This window comes from Melospiza georgiana, chromosome 3 (genome assembly GCF_028018845.1).
Source record: "Melospiza georgiana isolate bMelGeo1 chromosome 3, bMelGeo1.pri, whole genome shotgun sequence".
NCBI lineage: Eukaryota > Metazoa > Chordata > Aves > Passeriformes > Passerellidae > Melospiza > Melospiza georgiana.
Window position 1 is genome coordinate 58,335,337 of NC_080432.1, and position 17,358 is coordinate 58,352,694.

The 17,358-nt window shown below is 35.2% G+C and overlaps 1 protein-coding gene across 4 annotated transcripts in view; it reads left to right on the top strand.

Annotated features, from left to right (window-relative positions):
- RYR2 (ryanodine receptor 2) overlaps nucleotides 1–17,358 on the top strand; it is a 379,393-nt gene that overhangs the window by 243,713 nt on the left and 118,322 nt on the right. For all 4 annotated transcript variants that reach the window (XM_058020341.1, XM_058020342.1, XM_058020343.1 and 1 more), the window contains 15 exons: nucleotides 153–361; nucleotides 1,234–1,586; nucleotides 1,811–1,925; nucleotides 2,821–2,981; nucleotides 3,610–3,769; nucleotides 3,914–4,000; nucleotides 4,678–4,904; nucleotides 5,798–6,599; nucleotides 7,114–7,314; nucleotides 7,446–7,551; nucleotides 9,896–10,039; nucleotides 11,918–12,191; nucleotides 14,901–15,015; nucleotides 15,602–15,734; nucleotides 16,906–17,009. In XM_058020341.1, the coding sequence (XP_057876324.1) occupies nucleotides 153–361; nucleotides 1,234–1,586; nucleotides 1,811–1,925; nucleotides 2,821–2,981; nucleotides 3,610–3,769; nucleotides 3,914–4,000; nucleotides 4,678–4,904; nucleotides 5,798–6,599; nucleotides 7,114–7,314; nucleotides 7,446–7,551; nucleotides 9,896–10,039; nucleotides 11,918–12,191; nucleotides 14,901–15,015; nucleotides 15,602–15,734; nucleotides 16,906–17,009 (3,191 nt within the window). The remainder of the gene's footprint in view (nucleotides 1–152; nucleotides 362–1,233; nucleotides 1,587–1,810; nucleotides 1,926–2,820; nucleotides 2,982–3,609; nucleotides 3,770–3,913; nucleotides 4,001–4,677; nucleotides 4,905–5,797; nucleotides 6,600–7,113; nucleotides 7,315–7,445; nucleotides 7,552–9,895; nucleotides 10,040–11,917; nucleotides 12,192–14,900; nucleotides 15,016–15,601; nucleotides 15,735–16,905; nucleotides 17,010–17,358) is intronic.

Below are 17,358 nucleotides of genomic sequence, written 5' to 3' on the forward strand. Positions count from 1 at the left end.
TGATGATTGCTTTCCTTTATAATGTTTGCTCTTAGGTTTTTTGTTTTTTGTTTTTTTTTTCCCCACAAATGGTTTCTAATTCAGTTACAGAAGAGAGCAGTTCACCGATATTCATTCTGAATAACCCACATGTTCTTTCCTCTTGTTTTAAGGATTTCTACCTGTGTGCAGCCTGGGCCCATCTCAAGTGGGAAGAATGAACTTTGGAAAAGATGTCAGCACTCTAAAATATTTCACTATATGTGGCTTACAGGAAGGGTATGAACCCTTTGCTGTTAATACAAACAGAGACATCACCATATGGCTGAGTAAAAGGCTTCCTCAGTTTCTACCAGTGCCACAGAACCACGAACATATTGAGGTTTGTGATACTAGTGAAATGTTTCTAGACACTTGAATATGTTTGAGTTATGTCTCTACTTTTGTAGTTCCAGACAAGATTTTAATGTGATATGTTGACCCATTTCTGGATGAATCTTACACCTGTTACAAATTCCTTACATTCAGTAGGGTTGCAGAGAATGTAATTGTTTGATTGGCAGTTTTTCTTTCTACAAAACCTGTGACCTGGGTTAATGTGACAATCTGAGAGACAAATTATACAAGATGTCCTCATTAAGAGCTCCTTGTGCAGTGAGAGCTGTGTAAGCAACTTCCAGAAACAGAGCATTTTATAGTAATTGATACCATGTGTTCTAGTGCACACACTTTTTAATTTTTCCATAGCTAATTAGTTTTGATTGTAATAAATATTTATTAGCCAATTGTGTCAACACTTATGTCCCAACCAGTTGTGCATCTTGATGGAGCTGAATTCATGCCTTGTAAGTTTTCCATGAAATTCTTCTGAAATGGTATAAGAACTCTTTTTCAGCTAGTGTGTGGTATTTAAAAAACAGTTTATGTTCTTTCATATGTACATGCATGATTTTTATTCATTGGTCTGTGTTGTTCGGGACTGAGTTGGATTTGTGTTGGAAAGGATTATGGTGAGAGGCATAATTTCTTTGTGACTTTTTTTTGCATTTTAATAATGGAGCAAGAAACCACTTCTCATAGTATTTATTCCCCTTCAAAATGGCAGCACATGATTATTTCAATGCATTAGACCGTGGGCACAATGCTGTTGCAAGTTTTGCAAGTCATGGATGCTTATTGTGGAAATAGAAATTGAATATTTATATGGCAGAAAAAGCATCAGCTTTAAAAAAATAACATCTTTATGTTTCATAGGTGATGAGAATTGATGGCACCATAGACAGCTGCCCCTGTCTGAAGGTCACACAGAAGTCCTTTGGTTCACAGAACAGTAAAACAGATGTCATGTTTTTTCGATTGAGCATGCCCATTGAATGTGCTGAGGTGTTCTCCAGATCAGCTGCAGGAGGGTTACCAGGCTCTGGTCTTTTTGGCCCAAAAAATGACTTGGAAGATTATGATGCTGATTCTGATTTTGAGGTTCTAATGAAAACTGCTCATGGTCATCTAGTTCCTGACCGAACAGAAAGAGAAAAAGATGCCTCAAAACCAGAGCTGAATAACCATAAGGATTATGTTCAAGAAAAGCCCTCACGTCTTAAACAAAGGTTTGTAGCTTGCTACCTTTTCCCACTCCTCCCCCTTCTGCTTCTCAAAGTAGAGGAAAATGCCACTCATGTCTGACAAACCAGTCAAGTAACTTTTGAGTATACAGTTTAAGGTCAGAAATAAATGCTTTTAAGAATAAGCTTGTCTCTTTCTATTTTCTGAATAATTTGCCTTTGTGATTGGGCTTTTAGTAGATATTTTAATTTTAATTTTTTTATTGCAGATTTATGCTCAGGAGGACAAAGCCAGATTATAGCATGAGTCACTCTGCACGGCTTACTGAGGATGTGCTAGCAGATGATAGGGATGACTATGATTATTTGATGCAAACTTCCACGGTATTGTAATTTAGGATTGATGTTTTAGCTGTTTGGGGTTTTTTAGTTGTTTAGTTTGGGTTTTTTTAATACTTACTTTTTTTTTTTGGTTGTTGTAAGAATTCCAGAAACAGTCTAATTTTCAGTTTAAGTGTCTGTGATAGTTCTGGACTTCTACTTAAGTTGAGACTGTTTTGTTCATTTTATTTTGATTTGATTGTCAGACTAAAGCCATTTCCAAATGAAAACCTACAAACTGGTTTAATCTGTATTTGAAACTACTGTTGATAACACTAGGCATAAAAGAGGACAATTAAACAGTTTTAGAATGATGGAATACATTGGAAAAGGTACATTAAACTAGTAGGTCAGTGTTCAAGACCATTTGAAAACATCTCTACTAATTCTTCAGAACATTTATTTAATGGAATTCCATAAATTCCATTTATTTAGTGGAATTCCCAGTGAAAGTTTTTTGCAGGTTTTTTAGATCTTTCTCTGACAAGATCAGCTCCATTAACACTGATTCCTCAATGTTCAAAGGAAAACAAACTCCTTGTCTGGATGTGTTCTTCTCTTGCTAAAAGATATTAGAGACTGAATTACCTGCAGTATAAAAATTATAGTTGCTGTAGCAATACAGCTTACAATGCCATGATGCAGAAGCCTTCAATAGAAGCATATAAACTACATTTAATCTTGTCCATTTTTTTGTTTTAAAATGCATATTTTGTTGGCTGTGTTTTGGTTTGTGTTTATAGTCTTTGTTGCTTTGCTTGGTGAATTGCACTTTAACAAGGCTATGCTACTTTTAAATAATATAGCATTTTCAGATTTAGGGTAGCAAATTCTGAATCAAACTGATACGCTGGGGAACAAACACTAACATTTGATAATATTATTTTTTTATTAACAGTACTATTACTCTGTGAGAATATTTCCTGGTCAAGAACCTGCTAATGTCTGGGTGGGCTGGATTACATCAGACTTTCACCAGTATGACACAAGCTTTGACTTGGACAGAGTGCGTACCGTCACAGTTACACTGGGAGATGAAAAAGGGAAGGTTCATGAGAGGTTGGTTACAATTTCCTTAAAAAGACCTGTATTTTATACCCGTACAAGCAACTTGCAATTTATAAGGTGTAAATCCACTCCATTTAATGTAATTGGATTGATGTAGAAAAAAAAAATTAAAATGACAGTAGTAGGGAAAAGTGTTAATTTAATTGTTATGTGCTCTTGCTTGTGAAGAAAGAGTGGACTAATAGTCTAGTCAAATCAGTAGGTACTGAAAAGTAAAATAGTACAGCTTTCTATATAGTTTGAAATTATGATCCTGTAAATATTGACTTGTGAGGCCAAAATCAGTACATGAGCTTGTCTCAGCACTTCAGATTATTACATGTACCAGAAGCTTTTCTTATGCTTAACGTTAAATGATTTAAAACTTTGACTTACAAAGCCAGTTTAATCTTTGGTATTTTACAAACGATGTGGACTTTTTAATATATTGTCATCTTAAGTTTTTATTTTTCTTTCCGTTATGATGTCCATGTTTCATTGAATTTTGGCAGTGGTTAGGATGTGATCCATTGTTTTTGGCCACAAGGCCCTATATGTTTGCACCCATGCAAGGTTGTTCTTAGTATGTTGCAGAAATTGTGCACACCATTCATAAATAAATTTATCTTTTGACATTCAGTATAAAACGCAGCAACTGCTATATGGTGTGCGCAGGAGAGAGCCTGAGCCCTGGACAAGGACGCAATAATAATGGCCTGGAGATTGGTTGCTTGGTTGATGCTGCCAGTGGCCTGCTGACCTTCACAGCTAATGGCAAGGAGCTAGGCACATACTATCAAGTGAGTATTTTTTTAGAATGTATTGCAGCAAGAAGGGGGAAAAATGAATCCTTAGCCTACAGCATTAGAGGCTTTAGTATAAGACTCTAGAGAAAAAGTAATCATCACTGCTACGGCAGTAATTTGTCCTTTTGTTTGATCTAGGTTGAACCAAGTACAAAGTTGTTTCCTGCTGTATTTGCTCAAGCTACAAGCCCCAATGTTTTCCAGTTTGAATTGGGAAGAATAAAGGTAATAATAATGCTGGGTTTTGTGCAGGTTTAGGACTAAGAAATCATGTAAAATTAGTTTATTTTATTTTTGCCATTTATTTCCTGTGATGTGTTCTTGGTATTTGGGACATTTTCTATGACTCCAAGTGCTTGCACTATTGCTATTTTTATTCTTAAGTCAGTTTTCAATACTTAATGAATTTAAAATACAGTACATTGAATAAAAAGGGTGTAAGCTGATCAGAATTTTCTGAGTCTTGTCTTTCATGGTGAAACAAAATCACTTAGGTTGGTAAGGCAAATCTTTTAGTTTTACAAACAGAGAATGGATGACTGGTGTATCTGAAGAATTTGGTTAGAGTTTTAAAATAAAACTGAGCTGAATTTTTCTACCTTGCTTTTGATACTTGGATGTCTAAGAAATCAGAAGAGGTAAAAGAAAAGTGGAGTCCAAAGAAGGAACCACATGTGGCAGTCAAGTTAATGTTTCAAATTCGGCTATTCTTAAAAAACAAATATGGAAAATGCTGTCTTGCTGCTAATCTTCCAAGAGTTGCTTGTTTTAAAAGCTAGTGAAAATGCTGATTTCCTGTTTTACTTGACTTTACTATATGTTGACTATATGTTTCTGGATAAGAAATGCAGTGTTTGGTAAAGATGAGGAAACTGATTGTCTCTTCAATTGGAATTTTCCAGAATGTAATGCCATTATCTGCTGGATTATTCAAAAGTGAACACAAAAACCCGGTCTCTCAATGTCCCCCACGTCTCCATGTCCAGTTTCTGACTCATGTGCTTTGGAGCAGAGTGCCAAACCATTTCTTGAAGGTGGATGTGTCTCGGATCAGTGAACGCCAAGGCTGGATGATACAGTGCCTGAATCCTTTACAGTTCATGGCCCTTCATATTCCTGAGGAAAACAGGTTGATGTTTGTTTTGTACTGTACCAGAATTATGTTGGAATTATGAACCTAGTCATACAATTCCATCTATGTAAGAAAGGCCCAAGGTCTTCTCTGTGTTTATAACACAAGTAAATACAGAGTGTGTTTTAATTAATGCTAAAAATTATATAAATTTCAGTGTTTTAAAATCTCCCTTCTTTTACTCTGTTTCCAACCTCTCCTAGTTTCTCTCCAAACATGTCAATAGTACATGTAGATTTTAAAAGTAAATTAAAGAAACTCTGCTTATGTATTATTAAAGATAATCTGTAAAATAAGCAAAAATCTGGTTGAGATTTTTCAAGATTTGCGACCGATTTATTCTGTTCCCTTAATTTTTCTAAATCTAATTGAAACAATTGAAGAATTTAATTCCGTGATTTCCTTGATACCCAAATTTCTGAGCATTTTGCCAGTGCCTAAAGTGAAAACAAAGTCACCAAGAACCCCAACACTGAACCTTCTTCAAATGTACTGGTTAGTCTGTTGCCACTTTACACCCCAGATTTAAAGCCAGTAAATGATATAAATATCTTAACTCCAACTGGTTTTAAAACCCTAATTTTCAGCTATGTGAATTCTTGTTCGTAGTATTAAAAAATATTCTGTGTTAAGTAAATAATTTTTTTCCCACTGAAAGTAGTTTAAGTAATGATTTTAGGAGTGACTTGAATACATTTGAGATTACCTTTTGTTATTAGTCTTGATTATTACATTGGCAGTGTTTCTCACATGAAAGCTGAAATGTGGAAAAAAAACCCCCATCCCTGGAACTGATATTGTGCTGAGGTTATCCTTAGGCAGAAGTTTGAATCCCTTAAAAAGACATTTTTGCCTATGTGATTTACTGTGTTGTTTTTTCTTTTCCCCAGAACAATTGATATTTTAGAGCTGACAGAACAAGAGGAATTGCTGAAATTTCACTACCACACCCTCCGATTGTATTCAGCTGTTTGTGCTTTAGGCAACAACCGAGTGGCCCATGCTCTGTGCAGCCATGTGGATGAATCTCAGCTCCTCTATGCTATTGAGAATAAATACATGCCAGGATTATTACGTGCAGGATATTATGACTTGCTCATTGACATCCATCTCAATACCTATGCAACTGCCAGGCTGATGATGAATAATGAATTTATAGTTCCAATGACAGATGAGACCAAGAGTATTACTTTGTTTCCTGATGAAAACAAAAAACATGGCCTTCCTGGTATAGGACTCAGCACTTCATTAAGGCCAAGAATGCAGTTTTCCTCTCCAAGTTTTGTAAGCATTAGCAGTGAATGCTTTCAGTTCAGTCCTGAATTCCCTCTGGAAATTTTGAAGGCCAAAACCATAGAGATGCTGACTGAAGCTGTCCAGGAGGGAAGCCTCCACGTCAGAGATCCAGTTGGAGGTTCTACAGAATTTCTGTTTGTTCCTCTCATCAAGCTCTTTTATACCCTCCTAATTATGGGAATCTTCCACAATGAGGATCTGAAACACATCTTGCAGTTGATTGAGCCGCGAGTTTTCAAAGAAGCAATGAGCCAGGAGGATGAAATTGATTTCTCAGAGAAAGAGTACAGTTCAGATGAGCTCAAGTCAGAAGAAGGAGAAGGAGAAACCAGAGGGGAGCAAATGCCAAAGGAAGGACTCCTTCAGATGAAACTTCCAGAACCTGTTAAATTACAGGTAAAAGTACTGTCTTGATAGTGATTGCTCCTGTTTTCTTCATGTGGTAATTTATTTATTTTCAAGGAATAAAGCATTTTGAAATTAATGTTTTCAGCTAAATAGAGATGTAATTTCCTTACAGAAAATGAGAAGACTTAGTATCTTTCTGATGATACAAATTTGCTCACCATAGAACAAGCAACTATGGTTTCATTAAAAAGAATGACTTGCTCAATGCCATTAATAGCGAATTCGTCCTTTTTATGGATTCAAACAGAACAGAAATTCTCTAGAAGAAAGGGATAAATCCATTCTCTTGTAGCTTTAGTTATGTCTTAGGCACATTAATCCCTTGCAGATGTCAGATATTCTGGTGTAAGATTGCTTTACATGTAGTAAATAACAGCATGAAATGATCCAGACACTTTATTGGATAGTAACTTGCTGTAGGAAATCCATCCTTACTTGCCTAATATGCAGAAGATATTTCTTGGCTTGTCAACTCATGTCTCTTACAACACTGTTTTCTCAGATGTGTCACCTACTCCAGTACCTGTGTGACTGCCAAGTGCGACACCGAATAGAGGCCATTGTCGCATTTTCTGATGATTTCGTGGCCAAGCTCCAAGAGAACCAGCGCTTCCGGTACAACGAAGTGATGCAGGCCTTGAACATGTCTGCTGCCCTCACAGCTAGGAAAACAAAAGAATTCCGATCCCCTCCTCAAGAGCAGGTACAGCTCACAGTAGACAGTTTCTTTCCTGTTGTGCTTTATTTGCTTTTTATGTTGCAGAGTTCTGTTTGATTTTAAAGTTTTTCCTTTTGGGGATCAGTGTAATTTGTCTTTTCTTTGTATTCTCTAAGATTAACATGCTGCTGAACTTTAAAGATGATAAAAATGATTGTCCTTGCCCTGAAGAAATTCGGGATCAACTCTTGGATTTCCATGAAGACCTAATGACACACTGTGGTAAGTCTTGTTACTGAATATTTTTACTTTTTAAATTTTATTAGCTTTAGAGGCAATTTTAATAAGAAATTTTATGTAAGAAACATCAACTGAATAGTCTGTAAATTACACTGTAAAAAATTTAATTATTATGAAATAAAAATAATTAGCTTTCAATCAAAACCAAGGAAATATTCTTATCCTTATCTGGTTAAACTAGAAGGGAATGTTGCATATTTTGTTTCATAAGCACCTGTTTTGCAGGCTGACAAACTCAGTTCCTTCATTCTGTCCTTATGGGGCAAGCAGTCCAGACATCAATGGGTCATTGTTTGATGCTCTCCAGCTTTTCAATATTTTTCTTGTGTTTGGTAATAGGAAATGAAGATTAAATAAATAATTTAGATGAACATTTGAAAGGAAAACAAGGTTTATCTTTTGATTCTTTCAATTTTTCTTTAGTTGTTTTACATTGTTCTTCTCTGTTCAAATTACTTAACGTAATTCTTTTCATTACCTTTTTTCGGTAGGGAAAATAGGAATTTGCATTATCTACAAGTAGAAAGTTAATTTTGTGAATCATCATAGAGCAGAACTAATTACTCCATGTATTACACAATAAGTAAAACAGTTACGCATCCTAAGTCCGATGTTTTCTTAGTCAGCCACCACTTGGGGATTCACATTTTGTGGAATGGTTAAGAGACAATATATTGAAAGTTTGCAAATCAAAAAAGCACAACTAGAGCTCAGGGAGTAGCACAACTGTGGGAAAACAGATGTTTCGTTTGGGTAATTTGAGACCATCTCTGTGTTCCAATTGATAAGACATTTCAGTGTCTTTACTGTTAATTAGTTTGGTAGAGAAGACTACTATCCAAATAATTTTGTAATATGATTTAGTGTGTAATATGAATTTACTGATGATCATTGAAGTGTAGTATAGTGTGAATTGCCCTGTTACAACAAAGTGTAACAAAATAACTTTTAATATAAACGGAGTTGTATCTAATGCAAAAAAATCAGACAACTAGAACCAGATGCAATAAATTTAGAAGAATGATGTTATGTCAGGAAGAAACATCCTATAAAATTAAAGACTGCTAAAGAACTCTTCACAAAACCCTTAACTTCAGAAATTGTTTTGGAAAGTAAAAAATCCAGAAAATGGTTGAATGACATTTTTACTTGGATTTAGTGTATTAGGTGCAGGTCAAGATTTTGAATTCCTCTGCAATGTATGCATGAATCAATAAGTTTAAGAGAAATGAGCTGATAGGAATCCCATTAAGTTCAGCACTGAGAAGTATAAAGTTCTGCACCTGGAAAGGAATAACTCCTGCAGCAAGGACGGGATAGCAACCAAATTAGAAAGCAGCTTTGCACAAAAGGTGGGGTCTTCAGTACAAGAGAGACATGGCCATACTGGAGTGATGTCAGGGAGGAGGCATCAAAGATAGGTAAATTCTTGGACCATCTTTTGTACAAGGAGAGAATGAGAGGACTGGGGTTTGACTTGAAGAGGAAGTTCAAAGGGGGGTGCTATAAATGTATATAAATACCTGTTGGGCAGGGGGCTTTTAGGAGGCTAAAACACACTTTTGTCAGAGATGTCTAGTAACACAAGTTGAAAATCAGAGAATTCTATTTGTTTGTTACTGTAGGGTGCTGGAACTCAAGGATAGGTTGCTCAGAGAGGTTGTGGAGTCTCTTCACCTTAGGAGATATTCAAAACCTCACTGGACATGGTTCTGGGCAGCTTGCCCTAGCTGGACTTGTTTTGAGCTGGGAGGATGGAATCTAAAGGCTCACTGCAAACACAACTGTTCCGATTCTGTGAATCCTCACATTAATTCTTTTTACATTTTTATAGCTTATTATAGTAATGCCGTGAAAGAGCACTGTATTGTGAGGGTGGCTGCTTTCTTCTGACTGATCACTGGAAAGTATATTTGTTGTAACACTTCTACTTTCACTTCTTTTTATATGTTTTACCTAAAAATCTTTACTACTATCACTTCAACCACACTGTATCTCTAGGGACTTTATCTACACTTTTGGGCTACATATGTCCAAAACACAGGCATCAGTGTTGGTGGGGAAAAGTGAATACTGGGGGACATGTATTTATTATATGTTTTATATGTAACATCATACAAGTTATACACTAAATTGCCCAGGTATCTGTACTTTCCTGCTTGGCACATATGTCTGTTCTATACTTGTTCCAAATTCTGGTTAAGCATGTCCCATATAAAACTCAGAGCAGAGCAACAGTTCAGTTTAATTATGTTTGTACACACAAGATGTCTGTAGCTTGTTTAATTTTATTCTTTCACTACTTGGTGCATTTATTTAATTTCAGGAATTGAACTAGATGAAGATGGAACCTTGGATGGCAACAGTGATTCAACCATTAGGGGTCGCCTCCTATATCTTATGGAAAAAGTTACATATCTGAAGAAGAAACAAGATGAGAAGACAGTTGATGAGGAGGATAAGACATCCTGTAAGTAAAATGAAATCAGTTTATTGCAACTTAATTACAAAAGGGAAAAAGAAGCAGACCAGGAAGTTCTTCACACATTTTCAGCCAAAACAAGGTGTATTTTTAGTGAAATAGCTGTGCACTTTAAAGTTTGTAGCTTAACTCAAAACAAGCACAGATGGATTTATTAGGCAGATTTGTTTCCCAATGGGATGTAGAGGAAAATTTCTTTTAGCAGCACTTCTGCCCCATTTCCTTTGTTGGTTCATCAATTTTTCAGAATATATCTTGCTTTTAATAGAATGAGTACAGACTTAATAATTGTAGCAAGGTCCTCTTTTATGATAACTTCCTCAGCTTCAGCAGCTTCAAATCAGTATTTGCATGAAGATTACCATATGAAATAATCTGCCATTAGACTGTAATTAGCAGAAGCCTCCCCACCCAACCTAAAATTCAAGATTTGCTGACTGTAACTGCTGTTCTCATTTTCTGATACTTTCTGCCTTTTCATCTTGATAAGAATCACTGCCAGTGGCATCCTAGTTCTGCAGTTGGTGCCAACTGACTATTTCAATTTTATGTATCTTTTTATTTGTCAGTGTTGTCTTTATTTTTATCTTTTTCCCCTTTTTTTTGTTGTATGTAGCACTTTTGAATGTCCTTATTTTTTATGTGATAATTAGAGGCTAGGTCTGTGCAGAATCTCATGATGAATCTTATCTCTTCCTTTTTTTTCCTTGTAGTAAGCATAAAAGCTCTATAAAACCTGATTCTCTCTTTCTCATATTAGTAAACAGACTATTATATTAAACAAATAGACCCACAGTATAACTGAAATACAGTATTGCAGTTATCAAAACAGGAACAAGGTGTTTGCCTGCTCCCAGGATTCTTCATGGAAAAAAAAAAAACAAAACCAAAACAGAACAAACCGACCCACCCAAAAACTGGATTGTGTCCCTTCTTGTTATTAATTATTTCAGTCCTTCTGAAGTATCAGCCCAGACACCTTATTTTAAAAGTGTTTCTATTTTTAAAAAATGCTATACTCGATGTCAATGGAAGTACCTATAGTGCAGTGCCTGGACAGTAACAATGAAATACATTATTACTATTCTTTTTACTCCTTTCCTTCTATTAGCATGAATTCTCTTTTTTTGGTTAAGCATTCTATTTTCTGTAAGCTCCTATTTCTTCAGTGTCTTTCTGTAATTACTTTTCTTTTTGTTTGTTAGTTTGAGTTAACCTGGAATTACGTTTACTGCAATTACACAGCTTGTCTATATCAACATATCTTTCCCAACTAATAGAGATTATCTGTGGCACTACCAGATACAGGTTTCTTGTTGCATTGAAGACTGAGCTGGGAATATGCAAATGATGATCTCTCATTTATTTAATAATAGTGTCTTCATTTATTTTGAAAGGCCTTTGTCTTTGGCAAAGGAATAAGTTAAATTATTTTGTTGTGTACATTATAAAACTTAGAGTGGACCCAGAGTTTGGGCATGTAAATAAATATCATTTATATGTGCTACCAGTGTAATTTTTCAGCCTTACTTCATAATAGGCTAAAAAAGCACTCAGACCTGTATTCATAGAAAAATATTGAAAGCAATATACAAAAATAAATCTAGTGACTTCGGGAGCATCCTGTATATCTTCATAAATTTTTTGTGTTTTATTTTAATTTTTAGCATAGGTTTTTGGTTTTTAGATATTTCTGCTTCTCTCGTGCAGTTTTCTTTGATAGACTGCTGAAGAAATGCTAAGAAAAAAATGCTTCTTAGGAATTAAATTAATTCAAATTGATGTTGCATATTAGGTTCTGAGTGACTAGCAGTAAGGAGATGAACAATTAATGGTAATTCTGTGATTTATTTCTTTTCTTCACAGCTACTCTCCAGCAGTTGATTTCGGACACGATGGTGCGTTGGGCCCAGGAGTCAGTGATAGAAGACCCGGAGTTAGTGAGGGCCATGTTTGTGCTGCTGCACCGCCAGTATGATGGCATTGGTGGTCTGGTTCGAGCCCTACCAAAGACCTACACCATAAATAGTGTGTCTGTGGAAGACACCATCAATCTTCTGGCATCCCTTGGCCAAATCCGTTCTTTGCTTAGTGTCAGAATGGGGAAGGAAGAGGAGAAGCTTATGATTCGTGGATTAGGGTAAATAACTGACTGGAGTGTAACTTCTCTTTATTTACAGATTTTGTTATTTGCTGTCTGGTTATGGCTAAGGTTGCACCTGAAGTTTGAATCTGAATATGGGCATAAATGCAGGCACTGCTCTCAGTTATGCAATATCCCCAGTAGTAAAATAAAGCCTTTGCAGCATTATAGCTATTATATGGGGGACGAAGCAGTTGACATCTGTAAGACTTTTGAAAAAATTTGAAAATATGTATGTAATATCTTATGATATCAGAAGCTATCTTATTACTACATTTTAAATAGCTTGGCTGTGAAGAATCCTGTCAAGAATACTACCCATTCTCTATGAATGCACCGGTTATTGGCTCTTGACACATAAGATTTCCCACAGCAGTCAGTTAATGGAGCTTATCCATGTCTGTACATATGCCATCCTTTTTATTGCACTAAATGTAGATAGTGTGCTTGAGCTGGGAAGTAGTTCACACACTGTTATTCTTCCTAATTGTATGATTAATAATAGTGAAGTATAGGCTAATAAAGAGGTCAATTGGAGGAAATGGTAAAGCAAACATGATAGTCTCTAGCATGAAAGAGGTTAGTTGGTTTTTTTCTCTCATGTTTTTCAAAGAGATGTCTTTTGATTTTAAGCATCAGCTGTGATCTATTGAAAATCTCCAGTCAGCAAGAGCAATGAGAACAAAAAACAGCATTATATAAATAATGTCAGGAATGCAAACAAAAGCAAAGCTTTTGTTGTGCAAAATACTTTGCTTTTTAGCTTACTGAAACCTCAAATATCCAAAAAAATGTCTATACATAATTTTGCATTGTCATTATAAACAATGCCTACTTCTCAGGTTACCAGCAGATCTCATCAGTGTTTCATGGTTGCAGAAGTCTTTGGCATACTCATGGTAAGGCTTTGGCAAAAGGCAGAGTTTGGCATCTGTCAAGAGACATGAAGTACTGGCATTTCCAAATCTACCTTTTTATACAGATTGAAAATGTTTGATTTCACTCCAGTTTAGGGAGTCTAAAATGAGTGAGTGATTACTAGATTTGGTTTTCATGTCATGTTCTGTGTTTAGTTCTTAGACATTTTTTTCCTCAACATTTTCTACTGTGAATTAAGAACCAAGATTTTCCGAATATATTGACTGTTAATGGTTTTTTTGCTGATATGTGAAAGTCTGGTGTAACTTAAGCCACTGTTGTCACTATCTCTTACTGTCACGTTTCTTAGTAGTCTCCATAATATCTTGTTTAACTTGTAAGTTACCCAGCTGTGGTATTTTTACCTTTTATAGGCTGAACATACCTTTTCAGAAATACCAGTTTTTGGTTTTTTTTTTTTTTTTTTTTTTTTTTTTTTTTTTTTTGTTTTGTTTTGTTTTGTTTTTTTGTTTTTTTTTTTTTTTTTTTTGCTGTGAGTGGTATTCCTTTCTTTCAGCTGAGAAATTGAAGTGTCACTTATTGCTGCTTTAAAACTCAGTTTCCTCAGAAATGCTGTTAAGATTTTTTTCCCCTAAGCATGACATTTTATAATGCAGTTCACAGTTAAACAGAACACTGAAAGTGGATGTAATTTGCAAAGTAGGGCAATGTTGCTGGCCAGCCCTTGAGGTGACATTTTGACTTTCTGTACTGCTTTCTGTAAAAGAGAGCTGCTGCAGGTAACCAGGAGTTTAGAATATCTCGGAACATTGATACCATTGAGGTATTTTTTCAAGCCTGAAGCATTAGTGGAGAGGGGAGATGAGACAGCATTTGGAGGCATCATTACTGATGTGAAATTCAGTAATTTTTTGGGAAAAAAAATACTGGGAGTCAAAAATTCAGTGTCAAATAGTCTTCTTCCCATCTCATCTTTTAAAAGGTTGGATTTTCCCTGCCTGAGAGGAGGAGGTTTAGGTCAGGAAGAAAAAAACCTAAACAGTTTAAAATGTACAGTGAAATTTGAACAGTTGCCAACAGTTTTTTCTCTAGTGACCTGCTAATCCATTTCTCCTATGGCCTAATTGCTCTCACAGTTATTGATGGGTTTTATTTGATTTCAAGACTAATTATATTTTTTAGAAATTTAATTACTCTTTAAACTGGACATTTTTATTGGCTATACCATGTCAAATAAAATATTGACATTATGATCCTAAAGTCTGATTTTAAATATGAAAATCTGTTCTGATGAAATATGTAGAAGAGTTCTGCTAAACAGTAAATTGTGAATAATATTTGTGCAGCTTCTTGTTTTGATACTTAGAAGATAGCTGGATACCTTTTTCCCCTAGGATTTTTTTTAATTGCTTTTGATGGCAGATAGCAAATGTCTTCATGTTTTAATAATCTGAAAGGCATTCTGTGTCAGAAAGATATTGCACAATTGAATTTAAAATATAAAATAATATAGCAGTTTTGATGATGCTCTTGTCAGAACATAGTTTTAGATCTGAGCAGAATTTCTAATGAGAGTAGAAGACTCTTCTACTCCAGTGTAATCAAGGGATAATTAATGCACTAACTATAATATGGGAACATAAAGGTCATGTTCTTCCATAGTGTGCATAGAAAAATAGACAGGAGATTGAAACTCAATGGGAAAAGTCCCTGAGGTAATTTTTTACTTCAGGAGGTGGTGAAGAATTGCACAGTAAATCAGCTTTGCAAATAACTTAATAGGTAAACTACTTGTCCATAACATTTTTTAATTTTGTTTTCCTGTAGAGACATCATGAATAATAAAGTATTTTACCAACATCCAAATCTCATGAGAGCTTTAGGCATGCATGAAACTGTCATGGAAGTGATGGTGAATGTGCTTGGTGGAGGAGAATCCAAGGTAAAGCATTTCACTGTTAGAAGGCAGAGGGTTTACAGTAGAGCTGTTAAAAGCTTTTTCCCATAAAGCTCTGAGCTGTCACTGGAGGTACTGGGATCATAACCTCTTACTAATTTCCATTAACATAACAGTTGACTAAGTTTTTTAGAAGAATCTGTCCTTCCATTCCAGAGGAAGGTATTAGTAGCATTGTAATTTTAGATGCTTTAAAGAAAAAACTGTAGAACTTTCTATGTTTATTATGTTTTAAAGGGGAGATCTTTTTATCAACTAATTAAAAAAACAAATCAGTATTACTCTATGAAACTGAGTATACACCTTCTTTCATGTTTGAAGTTAGAATCTGTGGGTGATCTCAGCTTTAGTTTTTAAAGCCACCTTGATCTTTGAAGCTTAAGGTATTACTGTCTACCTGTGAAAGCCCTGTTGATTCCAGTGAGAAACATAAGCAGTTCATTTCCCTGGGGCACAATGAGTACACCACCTACATATTAGTATGTTAGAAGGCTTTATATAAAATGATCCTTTGCATGTTTTATGTCTGTATTAGACTTTGAACTTCAGTCTGCTTTTATTTGCTTCTTAGGAAATCACTTTCCCAAAGATGGTGGCAAACTGCTGTCGTTTTCTATGTTATTTTTGCCGCATCAGCAGGCAGAATCAAAAAGCTATGTTTGATCATCTTAGCTATTTATTGGAAAACAGCAGTGTTGGCCTTGGTAAGTATTAAAATTTCAAACTTCCTGCTGATTTATATATGAAACCACCTGTATCTTTCTTCATCCCTCTATTTACTTGCTATGTATTGAAATTTCTTTTATTTCTGGTGCAAAATATCTTTATTAACTGTATTGCTAACTCTGGACAACTCCCCTGACAGTAGCATTAAGTTGAGCTAATTTAGTACACTTTGTTGTATATGCCTGAACATATACAGTGACTAGTGGTTAGTGTGACTTAGAGTGACTTAGTGGTTAGTAGCTAATGTTGAGTAACAGAATATATTCATGTTTTCACAAGGAGAATCATTCATATGTTTTGGCAGCATTTCTTTAAGGTTTACCTCTCACTGCTCAAGCTTGCACTCCTACACTTTTTTTCTGTGTACTGGTCAGTATACAGCTATGGCAGTGGGAGAAACACTGAGCTCATTTGCTTGATTAGATGCATGATTTGATGCCCAGAAATGAACCTTGAAACTTTCTTAATGTTTGCTTTCCTTTGCTCACCTCAAGTGTTGTAGAGGAAATATATTAATCCTTATTTAATTTAGTAATTGAAATTGACAATATATATGTATTTAGGAATCATCATGGTAATTTTTTAAATGATTGCAAATGTATTAATGTAAAGGCATAGAACAGAAGTGTAAACTCAAAATCTTTTTGAAGAGGAAGAGCCCAAATCAAATACCTTTGGAGAGTCAATATGAAAACCTTAGATTTTTGTAATGCTATATTTACTACCATTTAAAAAAATACATAATTTATAATATTTTATTTTAAAGTACAAAGATATTTTCTATTTCAATGGATTTGGTGGTATGTCCATGTATTAGACACACAATCATTACAGCATTTTCCTCAAAATAGAATTATGTCAGTTAGGAAAATGAGAATGGGATCTTAAAGTCTATGGTGAGAAGAGGAATGTGCAAGACAAACTGTTTTTAGCTTGAACATTCATATTATATTTTCATTTCATATCAGTGTCAAATTTCAGGCAAGTGTGTGATGATGTATTATAAAGTGAGATTATGAATTATATATTTATAATCATGTCCTAACTAATGACAAAATGTTGCATCTTACTAAAAAAAAAATAATGCATTTCTTGTGACTTTGTTGGGGTTTATTAAATTGGTATTAAAACTAAATGTTATTTTAACAGCCTCTCCTTCTATGCGAGGGTCAACTCCTTTAGATGTTGCGGCGGCGTCTGTAATGGATAACAATGAGCTTGCTCTGGCTTTAAGGGAGCCTGATCTGGAGAAGGTTGGTAGCTTCTTCATCAAGCATTTTTTTCCCCTATGGAGAGGAGAAGATACCCGTTTCTTGGAGTGAGCAAAATCCAAGATTAGATGGGAGTTTCTGGTACTTTTCAGGGGAAGACTGAGAACCTGGTTAGTTGTTCTTTCTGCTGGTGGTCTGAAGAGTACAACAGAGTTTGCAGTGATTACACACACAGTTGTAGCCAGAAGGAATTGCTTCAAAGGCAGCTCCTAATTTTGCAGTAGTGGAGTCCATATCCAACAAAACTTGGTTGCTAAAACCTTTCTTTGTTGTTCTTTTGAATGGTGACATGCAGTGGTGATATGAGGCAGTAAGGGTTACTAGGAGCTTT